Raw genomic sequence first — 10,889 nt, 5'->3', positions numbered from 1 at the left:
AAGAAAACTGTGCTCAGAGTTCTACTGGCCCCTTTAATTTAATGGGTTTTTTTTTTCTTTTTTTTTTTTGTACAACAAAAATAGTCTACTCAAATCAGGCTAATACCTATCAAACTGGTTTACGCTCTTGATCTTTGTTCCCCGTTTCTAAAAAACTTGATAAAGTAGTAATCCTAGTTATATGCAGAAGCTTTCTACTGGGCCTTATTGCCCAGATTTAAGTGACAATGGAACACAGAAGCCACGTTCCATTGGATGATAGAAAGTGGACGCTTTAAAGATTCTAGCTTATTATTATCCCATCATTCTGATAGGGAATTAAATCGTCCTCATAGAATTATGCTAAAAATCTAAAATCAATTAAAAACTTTGATATATCATTATCAGTAGTAGACAGGATAAGAAATTTTCCTGTATTATGGGTGAGTATATATGTTTAACCCAAAAACAAAGAAAAATGTGTGTATTTACTTATTTTTGTTCTTATCCAAGCTAACTACTGATGGAAAAGACAGCAACCAGTTAACATTCATGCACTTTGAAAATTGTGGGTGCTTGGTGACGTGTCCAAACTTAGCAGATAATTCTTGGGTATGAAAAATTAGAGAGAGATCTAGACATAGGATATTTGTAGAAAAATTAAGTCACCAAAAGAATATTCTAGCCCATGACCATTAACACGTGAAAAGCCAGACAGTGTCACTTTCTGTGGCCACGCCCAGCAAGCAGCAATATAGATTTGCAAACCTCATGCTTTGGATACTCATATACCCTTTGAAAATAGTCCACAGTTTTCCTTTCCATCATCAACCACCAGAAAAAAACATTTAAGGTGGTATCCTACTTACAGCTTGGTCTTTGCTCATGTTTGTCTCTCGGAGCTCCAACCTCTTGGGTTTCCATCAGATCTAATAGCCTATGCGCATTTTCTCTCTAGTACCAAATAATTCGCCAACATAGGAAAAATTCCCTTCCAATGCCAAACACACTTTATATACATAGAGCAAGCTCCGTGGAGTCACTTCAAGATTTTCTCAACAACATTTAGGTCAAAACTCGAAATTTCCAATCACATCGTTTTACATTTCTGGTGGAATCCAAATCTATCACTGAGTAATTTATACGGCATGGTTAATGTTATCTTAAGTATTACCATGCACTAAAATTCAAACCAACAATAGGCAGTCCTAAACACAATAAATGGGTTGTAACCAGCGAACATGGAATATAAAGCCATAGATCATGTTAACAAAAGCAATCAAACTTGCATGTATATATATACATACTGCATAAACACGTTATTTGTGCGGATTAATTCGTGAGTTCCGCATCGCCATTTTTTCATCGTCAGTAGCAGCTGATGATATTTCTTGGCCTTTAAGCTAATATAATAATAAAGTTCCTTAGTCCTTACAAACAACATAAATGGATGCAGTCTGCTAACCTACTAAGCTCTAATGACTAACTAGATGATAAAGTTACATAAATAACAAAACAATATTGTACATATATATAGTACACACACTACAACAACAGCAACAACAACAACATCTTACTAAATTACTGCAAGAGTTCTGCATTATCTTCTGCATCCACCATCTCTTCATCATCACTCTCACCCTCTCCTTCTAGAAGCCACTGTTCAAGCTCATCCACTTCATCATAGTCATGCGTAAACAACCCGTCAGAGCTATCCCATTGCTCAGACCCCAGCTCCTCACCATGGCATGCCACATGCAAGAATGGTCTACTCCGAGCTAAAGCATCAACCATGTCTCTATTTACACACCCTGTCACTCCCAACCATCTCAACCTTGGAAAGTATGGTTTCTTTAACCACCGGAAGGAAAGCTGTGTTATGCCACCACAGTTATATAGATCCAACAACCGCAGGCTATTACCATGCCACCGGTCCTCGTCAACCTGCATCGAGGCTAATGCCATGATTGACGTGTCGCCTATGAGTGGGCATTGTCGCATTCGTAATTCAAAAATTGGTATCCTACTTTTTGCCAGTAATAGGACTCCATTGTCAGAGAGATTAGGAAGATTCGATAGGTCCAATTCTCGCAACTCTGTTATGGAGGAGCCATCGAAAAGTGCAGAGAGGCCTTTATCTGTTAGTTTTTTGCATCCTCTAACAGACAATGAAACTAGTGACCGTATAACCCTAGGCCTTAAGTAAGCCAGTCCTGCATCACTTATATCAGAGCCATCCAATAGTAAGATCTTCAACTTTGGGAGATTCCTTATGGCTCGGAGAGCGTCATCCCCAAGGTTTCTACAATGTCTCAAATCAAGAACTTTAAGGTCCTTATTAGATGCCAAATTGGCAACTGCATAGTTGGTTATCAGATTACACCATCTCAAGCTGACATGTAGTAGAGAGAGGGATGTTGCAGAAATATCATGGAAAACCAAATCAGTTAATTGGGTTCCATGAGACACTCTAAGCTTATATAATTTGGAACATGAATGCAAGATCGTTTTGAAACCTGTGTCTGTAACACGGCAGAAGCCACCAAGATATATGCTTTCCATGTTTGCACACTTATCAGCCATTAGGAGGAGGCCTAGATCATTTACTCTTCTAAAATAGGTAAAGAGGAATTCCTGGCTACGGACCAATGACAGATGCTTCAATTTTCCATGCTGATTAATTAGTTGAAGGCCAGCATTTGTAAGGTCAAATGTAACTCTTGGTTCGATGATAGGTGCATCTCGAAGATCCAAGTGACTCAAGTACATAAGACCTTTAGAAATCGTACTCACCATGGCATCAGTTATATAGTCAACTGAAAGGCACAATTTCTGAATGCTTGGCAATATGGAAGATTGAATATGGTTTGGCGATTGATTAAATCCTAAATTTGGGCTAAGCAGTTCAGTCACCATTACAGATGAGATGTAGCCAATCTCAAGAGAAGTTAGCTTTTTTGATGCCAAAGCCCAAACTCGAGCAAAATTATGACGAAGAAATAATGAGACGTCAAACATGAGGACGAGTGCCTACCAGAATAAAAACATATATTAGATGGCCAAAATTAAGTAGTTAAAAGATAAAGCAAATATATCAAACGAGTATATTACAAAAACAGAAATATCTATTAAATATTGGTGATTAAGAAGCAATTAGAACAACAGCCCCATCCTTCCTAGGCAAAATTGTAAGTACTCTTGTTGTCATGTGAGCGCAAAAGGAGGAATATACTTGCAGCCAAAAAAAAGAAAAAAAAGGAAAAAAAAAAAAAAGGAGAAAAAGATTCAGTTATGATAATTCTTTATGAATGCATAAAACTGCATGTGCATTGTAGATATATGCTGAAAGCTTGCTGAGAACCTGATCTATTCATGCTGTACCAAATTGAGTGAGTATTTAATTGCAATGACTGGTCATCTGTTCCAAAAAAGAAACTACTTATAAAAATATAACAGAATTTCATCACTGCAGTTAAGTTGAGCAACAAAGGAACTTCGGCACTTTGCTGTCATTAAGAAAATGTTAAAATCATCAGTTAAAGGCCAACCTAGTCAGATACTACACGTTATGTCTCTTCAGGATAAATTGATGCCATGTTACTTAAAAAATCTTATCAACCACTTGCTTACATAATCTTTCTAAAAGTTCATTTATTTCATTCAATCTTTGATTTTCAATCATTCCTTACTTCTAACTGAGTACAACCACTGAGTAACTCCTCCAAATCAGAAATGTGAATTGCCCGTCCTCTTTTTTCAGCCACCGATCCCAAGCACAGAGACCTGAAGGGAAGTACATACCCATTACCCAGAAAGCAAATAACAAAAGCATTTCAAACAGGAAAGTGGGATTATGATCAACGCTTACACGTATTTAACATCAACGAGTTCATGATCGAGCAAAACATATATACACGTATTTCACACACACACACACACACACACATATAATCCACTATCTTATTAGATGCATATAGCATGAGAGCAAACCTTAGATTATTGCACATGCTTCCAATCTCAGAGAGCAACTTCCCGCTAAAATCCGAGCAATTGACAAGACAAAGCTCTCGCAAAGAAGGCCTTAGCAAAATCTCAATCGCTGAATCATCAAGCTTACCACAGTCTACCTTTAGGCTCCTCAGATATGGATTTTCCGGCAGTAGAGGCCGCAACAAATCCACCGAAGGTGCAATTTCCTTAAACAACAATAAAATTACGAAGACGCATTCAGTTGAAAAATCAAGGGAAAAAAAAAAAAAAAACACGATACCCAATTCCGAAATTGATGATTTTCTAGATACAGATTAAGAGAAAACACATAAAATTCAATCTTTCTTTCATTCCAATTATGCTTCCACGTATGTTCAATTTGAATATTTGGTAGAATCTACAAAATTTCCAACATTTCCTGATTCATACATCAAACTAAAAATTAAACTACAAAAAAAAAAAAAAAAAGATGGGTATGGAGGGGAAATTATCAAAATTAAGCAGATGTATTAAGGGTATTTGGGAAGGAAGAGAAGAATTTACATACAAGGAGGTGGAAATTGGGGATGAAAGAGAGAATATTGGAAACGCAGGACTTGAAAGTTCTGCAAGTGATGGCGACGGAGCAGATTGATGAGACATCGAGCTTCGTCATGATGGTTTCCAGTAGAGTCGAGGGCAGGAAATCCAGGCTCTCAACACCATGACCATCATCGTTTTTCTCCGTCATTTTTTTTTCTTTTTTTTTTTTTTTTTTTGTTTTCCTCTTCTTCTTCTTGTTCTTGCTTCTTGGTACGGTTTTGGTAACGGTGGTTCAGATTGGGATCTGAAGGAAGAGATTGCGTTCCTGCCATTTCATCATGATTCTTTGAACTGGGCTCCACTGGGCCCGCTTTTCTTGTTTTGTTTTGTCTTTTTTTTTTCTTTTTTTTTTTTTTTGTTTGTTTTTAGTATCCAAAATCCACTTTTTTATTTTATCATTTTTTGGTAATGGTCTAAATTTTTTCCTTCCATTTTCTTATTTTTACATTTCTTACTCCCATGATACATTTTTCATCAAATTATAGTATTTTATTTTATTTTATTATTTTTTTTTTTAACTTGCCTCTCAAACAATAGATTTTATCATCACAAAACATGAATCATGAAATCCACAAAAGATTTAAAAAAAAAAAGAACATATTTATTTTGTTCTCAAATTTTATGATATATTTTTCACCCAATAATAACAAATTCTTTTCATTTTTTTCTTTCCCGAATAATAGACTTCAAAAACATAATCATCAAATCAGATGCAGAGGGGTTTTCAAAAAAAAAAAAAAAAAGAAAAAAAAAAAAAGGAGGAACACAAAAACTAAAGCAAACAACTCAGGATGAAACGCCGGCGTTTATAAAAAGCAGAAGATTAAACAACAGCCAGAATTTCGTTAGTGTTCAATTGGCGGCTTCTATTATGAGTTTGGTTTATCACATCTTGAACATTTTCTTCTCCCATTTTGCTTTTCACGTTGAACAAACTCAATTCCAATTTAACATATCCCACAGTTCTATAGGAAAGTGGTCCTTCTTCTTCCCTTTTTCTTTTTATTTATTTGTTATTTATTTGATTATTTCACTTTCTGGTGTGAAAGAGGATTATATATTAGAGAAGAATACAAAAACTAAAAGCTTAAGGCTTGGCTTTTTCCATAATAAGTTAAGAATGATGCTATCTCTTCCTCATTCTTAATGCTTTATACCAATAATCTGATCCAAAATTCTCTTTTTCATCAACTTGATTTAGCCCAAAAAGAAAAAATAAAAATTAAATTAAATAAAAATGAAAGTCATCTGAGAGGGTAAAACAAAATTATACAACATTATCCACAAAATATGAAAGGGGATATCCACAAAAGAAGTAGTAGGGAAAGACAGAACTATGTGGAAAGTTAAAAACTACAATAACATATTTATTTTGTTCTTAATTTTTATTATATATATTTTTTGCCAGATAGTGACAAATTCTTTCATTTAATTTTTTCCCCTAATAATAGACTTCAAGTTAGATGCAGAGGAAAGTAAATTAAGCGAACAACCCAAGCCCGTTACAAAAATTAGAATACAAAAGAGCAGTGAGAATTTGTTGGTATTCAATTTGCTGCTTCTATTATCAATTTTCTTCTACCACATCTAGAACATTTTGTTCTTTCATTTTGCTTTTCATATCGAACAAGCTCAATCCCAATTTGCATATATCCCACATTTCTACAGGAAAGTGGTGCCTTTTTTTTTTTTTTTTTTTTTTTTTTTTTTTTTTTAATCTTTTTCACTTTCTTTCTGGTGGGAAATAGAATTATATCTTAGAGGAAAATACAAACACTAGGACTTAAGGCTTAAGGGTTGGCCTTTTCTATAATGAGTTAAGAATGATCTTACTTGTTCTTCATTCTTATAATGCTTTATACCAAAGTCTGATCGAAATTTCTCTTTTTCATCAACTGGATTTTGCAACACTGAAACCTCTATCAACAGCATAATCCACAAAGCTATAAAGTGGTACAGCAGTTTCTCCATACTCCTCAAACCCATCCAATTCCTTCTTAGCCTTTGTTCTAAGCTCCTCTGCTACCTTCATTGCCTTCTCAATCCCATACAATCTTGCATAGTTCTTCCCCTTTCCCTTCCTCTCACTATCTTCTTCCCTCTTTGACTTCTCTTCAATAATATCATCAACCACTTGATACAATACCCCAACAGCTCTACCATACCTCCTCAACCTCTCTACCTCATCGTCTTCAGCTCCGGCTAGTAGTCCTCCACAAACTGCGGACAATTCACCCATTTCTCCAAACTTCTTTTCTTGCACGTATTCGATGGAGTTGGGGCCGCCTTCCAGGTCAAGAAACTGTCCTGCAGCCATCCCAGTTGAGCCAACTGCACGAGCAATCTCAGCGATTACACGGAGAAGGCGCGGCTCTGGCACTAAGTCGGAAGGTGTGTGAGAGACAATGTGGCGAAATCCCAATGGGAAGAGTGCGTCACCGGCAAGAATGGCCATGTCAACACCGAAGATTGTGTGGTTGGAGGGCTTGCCACGGCGAGAAGGGTCATCGTCCATACAGGGAAGATCATCATGTATCAATGAAGCTGCATGTACCTGTAAATTTGAGATTGACCAATATGAAACAAAACTTCAAACTGCTTCAAATATAGTTTCTATTGGCTCCGAATTCGCACCAAACACTCCATCGTCAAATAAAAATTTGTGTAAAAAAAATGAACTTTCTTTCTTTTAGCATCCCATTCAAGCAACTTTCACTATTGAATTAACGAAGATAAAACTGCCAATTTTGATATTATTGTGCTACGAGGATGCTAAGGGAGGCAATGTTCTCTGTTAAGGATAATAAACAACAGGATTCAAAGCAAAAATCAGGGACATATTCTTAGCGAAAAATCCAACATTGGAATTTGAACCCAATCGTTTCCTCCAGCACCAATTACAGCAAATAAGCAACCTTAACAATCAAAATTTCCCACAGAAGAATAGCAAAGAACAATTTCTAAAAAAAAAGAAAATCTCATCCCCTGAATATGAAATTTCTAACCGAACAAACAGAAAAAATAAACAACAAACAAAAGGTGAAAAATTTATTAAAAATAAACAAAAATCGAGACAAACCATTTCGAGTGCACATGCGGTTGGGAAAGCGGCTAGGCGGTTTCCTCCAAAAAGCTCGCAAGCAGCGACGCACATGACCGGCGGGGCACGCTTGGCTCCCACGTCGAGGACAGAATACCGCATGGCCTCATAGATCCGCTCAGGATACCGAATCGGGATCGCTTCGTCGAGCTTCTGATTGATCTCCGCAATCAGGGTGGTCCAATAGGTTTTCAAATCGAACTGAACCGAAGACCCCGATGTGGTGGTCGAAACCGGAGGAGAAGGAGACGAAGAAGAAGAAGAAGAAGAAGCAGCAGAATAAGCAGCAGAACATCGAATTGGGAGGATGAGGTTTGTGGGTTTTCTTGGGAAATAAAAATGGGGCGAGGATGATAACAGAGAAAACACCATTGTTTTATTTGAGTATTTTGTCGTTGTGGGTCTGTGCTGCTGAGCTCAGTGGAGGTCTTTAATGGTGGAAGATGTTTTTGAGTTAATAAATTTTGGGCTAAGAAAGGAAAAAGGAGGACGTGTGAAGAAAGAGATAAGATGATTTTGATGTGTTTTGGATTTGAAGGGCTTTATTTTTATTGATTATGGATTTTATGACATCGCATTGGTTACTAGGATACGATTTAAATATCCTCTTTCCCACTACAATTCACCTATGTTATTTCTTTCAATTTCACTATTACTTCTTCCACTCTCCTATTCCCTTCTATGGGACCCATGGAAGTGAAATACACGTTTACCCATTAGTGCTTTGTTGTTTTTTGGACTTGAAGGGCTCCGTTTTTATTGACTATGGATTTTATGACTTCGCATTGGTTACAACGGTACGATTTTAATCTTCTCTCTCCCACTACAATTCATCTATGTTATTTCTTTCAATTTCATTATTAATTCTTCTACCCTCCTATTTCCTTCTATTTCCTTCTATGCGACCCATGAAAATGAAATACACCTTTACCCAAAAGTGCTTCGTAACACGGTTTGTCTGTTTGTTTGTTTTTTTATTTTTTTATTTTTTGGTAAATTTAAACGGCATTAAGCACATTAGGGGGCCAAACCCAAGCTTACAAAGGAGGGGTTAAAACCAAGGTTCTTAAATGAATAAAGTGTACCAAGACATTAAGACACATAGACAGAGCCTCAAGTTGGGCTTAAGTGTATATATACGAGCTTTTTTTGGGCTTGAACTGGGAATCCATTGAAACCAAAAAAAAAAAAAAAAAAGATCATACAGCAGCCTTGACTCAGAAGACTTTCTCAGGGTCATATATTCAATACAAATTGATGGCAACCAGCTTGGATCTACTGGACCTACAACAAAGTGAGCTGCTGGCCATTGACAAATACTATGGGCTAATCTATTACTTAACCTAGGGGCCCAAACAAACTTAACACTAAGAAAATTTACACTAAGTTGCAATGTTTCGTTGAAATAGAAATCGGAAGCCTAGTGAAGGCTCTTCTTATCTTTCTTGTTTAGCACTTCAACTACAGCAAGAGCATCTGACTCCATGATCACCTTTGTCCCTCCAAAACTATGTATCTTTCTTGTTTAGTGCTTCAACTACAGCAAGAGCATCTGACTCCATGATCACCTTTGTCCCTCCAAGACTGTGAGCCACCTTCAAACCTTTGCCGATTGCTTCCAGCTCGGCTACTTCAGGAATTGAAGTTTCTGACTTGAATGTGTGAATTGACAACACCTTTCCTCTACTGTCCCGAGCTATTACTGTCAGAAAACTTCCATTTCTTCTCACAGCTGCGTCTGAGTTTAATTTTATTTCCCCTCTTGGTGGTCTTCTCCAGCGAATATTGTTTTGCGCATTTCGTGCCACTAGCCCTTTTCTCACTCTTTTTTCACGGTTGCAAGCTTCCATCAGTTCCTTAAATCTGTTGCTTATCACATGAGGGGACTGATCCATATTCATGACAGCTTCTTCAAAGTACATCTTCCTCATGAACTGGTAGCACTTCTGTTGGATTGGTTAGACAATTAAAAAAGGATAATAGGTCATTGAAACTCACTTCAGCCGATCTTGTGCCCCACTGATTGGCAAACCATACTCTCTTTGCCACTTCATAATGGAAGAAAACATGGATTTCGTTTTCTGTGCTGTTACATCCATGGCTACACTCCTTATTGTCCACATCAATTCCTCTAGCTTTTAGATTTGATACTATTGGGATTCCCACATTAGCTAGTTTCCACAGAAAAAATTTTGTTCTTTCATGGATATGGCTTTCCCATAATGACTTCCACCACTTTTGCACCGTCAGGTGTCCTTCTATGTGCTGACTTCACACTGAAGATTCCCATCTTCGTTTTGGTCCAAAAAAGTTTATCCTCTTGGTTACTCTTAACCCAAAACATTTGCTTGATGCATTCCACCGAAGCTCGGTCGAAGAGGTATACATACGAGCTTCAGCTTATATATACGAAGCTTAGGTATATAAAGACATTTTGCTATTATATTAGTATTTTTTATTATTATAATACTATTAATTAAATAAAATAATTCATATTTTAAATATCAAAATATATAAAAATCTATATCAGCAATAAACTTTGAAACTTAGACTCAAAGGCAAGCAGGTACATTGCTTTGTTTTTTTTATTCTTTCTTTTATTGGTAATTGTAATACTAGAAACGTTTCAGCTTTGTGATGTGGGACTACATTACTCGAATAATTTACATAAATATCGGAAGTTTAAATAAACCTAACCAAACCCCAAAACTTTGTTATATGCAATTTAAGCCAGGCTTGCTCGCTCATGAGTTTGAAAATGACTTTCTTAGACAACAACTAAATTGATTCATTTGTACTTTAAAAAATTTGAGTCCAATCCAAATTGATCTCAACATCCAATCCAACCAACTAATCGATTGATATGGTTTGAACTTTTCAAATTGAATTATATTAATCATTTAAAGTGGTTAATCAGGCTAATAAAGCTTTTTTTACTTTATAAAATGGGCCTATAAGCTAAAGATACTAGTCCCTTGAAACAAATATTAGATGCATATGCAAACCGTCTCCGTATAATTTATAAAAGTACAAAATTTTATATTATAACAATTTATAATATGAAAATTAGCCATTAACCTTTGGGTTTCAGATTGAGTTTATACAAGTTCTGGGCAATTTACTAGACAGCAATTTCAAAGAACTTTACTGTAAAAACCATTAAATAAATTGTCAAATCCCATTGTTGGATAATAAAAATTGAACAAGTGAATCACATAATCAGCATAAATATTCCAAT

At 36.1% G+C, this 10,889-nt stretch overlaps 2 protein-coding genes across 4 annotated transcripts; both read right to left on the bottom strand.

Moving 5' to 3' along the window:
• Positions 1 to 1,245: 1,245 nt before the first annotated feature.
• On the bottom strand, positions 1,246 to 4,825 carry LOC107427409 (F-box/LRR-repeat protein 10). 3 transcript variants are annotated; one of them, XM_048480464.2, is made up of 4 exons: positions 4,517 to 4,825; positions 3,970 to 4,175; positions 3,669 to 3,762; positions 1,246 to 3,009 (listed from the first exon to the last, which is right to left on the bottom strand). In XM_048480464.2, exons 1-4 carry the CDS (start codon positions 4,697 to 4,699, stop codon positions 1,561 to 1,563), a joined length of 1,932 nt encoding a protein of 643 aa, XP_048336421.2. In that variant the 5' UTR covers positions 4,700 to 4,825; the 3' UTR covers positions 1,246 to 1,560. The 3 variants fall into 3 exon arrangements, with proteins under 3 accessions (XP_048336421.2, XP_048336422.1, XP_048336423.1); XM_048480465.2 differs by lacking the exons at positions 3,669 to 3,762; positions 4,517 to 4,825 and having other exon boundaries at positions 3,970 to 4,110; XM_048480466.2 differs by lacking the exons at positions 3,669 to 3,762; positions 3,970 to 4,175; positions 4,517 to 4,825 and adding an exon at positions 3,341 to 3,358.
• A 1,065-nt stretch (positions 4,826 to 5,890) lies between these two features.
• Positions 5,891 to 8,217, bottom strand: LOC107427376 (heterodimeric geranylgeranyl pyrophosphate synthase small subunit, chloroplastic). Its single transcript, XM_016037754.4, has 2 exons — positions 7,631 to 8,217; positions 5,891 to 7,105 (listed from the first exon to the last, which is right to left on the bottom strand). The coding sequence occupies exons 1-2, from the start codon at positions 8,021 to 8,023 to the stop codon at positions 6,443 to 6,445; spliced, it is 1,056 nt and encodes a 351-aa protein (XP_015893240.3). The 5' UTR covers positions 8,024 to 8,217; the 3' UTR covers positions 5,891 to 6,442.
• Between the last annotated feature and the right edge of the window lie 2,672 nt (positions 8,218 to 10,889).

This window comes from Ziziphus jujuba, chromosome 9, assembly GCF_031755915.1.
Source record: "Ziziphus jujuba cultivar Dongzao chromosome 9, ASM3175591v1".
NCBI lineage: Eukaryota > Viridiplantae > Streptophyta > Magnoliopsida > Rosales > Rhamnaceae > Ziziphus > Ziziphus jujuba.
Note: the sequence above shows the minus strand (reverse complement) of the source record. Positions and strands in the feature narration are given on the sequence as shown.

Bases quoted from the DNA above. Each gene is read 5' to 3' on its own strand.
- LOC107427409 (XM_048480464.2), bottom strand. From the start codon at position 4,699: ATGACGGAGAAAAACGATGATGGTCATGGTGTTGAGAGCCTGGATTTC. The intron at 4,176-4,516 runs GTATGTAAATTC...TTGTTGTTTAAG, and splicing joins TCCCCAATTTCCACCTCCTT to GAAATTGCACCTTCGGTGGA. The intron at 3,010-3,668 runs GTAAGGAATGAT...TTATTCTGGTAG, and splicing joins GTGGTTGTACTCAGTTAGAA to GCACTCGTCCTCATGTTTGA.
- LOC107427376 (XM_016037754.4), bottom strand. From the start codon at position 8,023: ATGGTGTTTTCTCTGTTATCATCCTCGCCCCATTTTTATTTCCCAAGA. The intron at 7,106-7,630 runs GTTTGTCTCGAT...TCAAATTTACAG, and splicing joins CCGCATGTGCACTCGAAATG to GTACATGCAGCTTCATTGAT.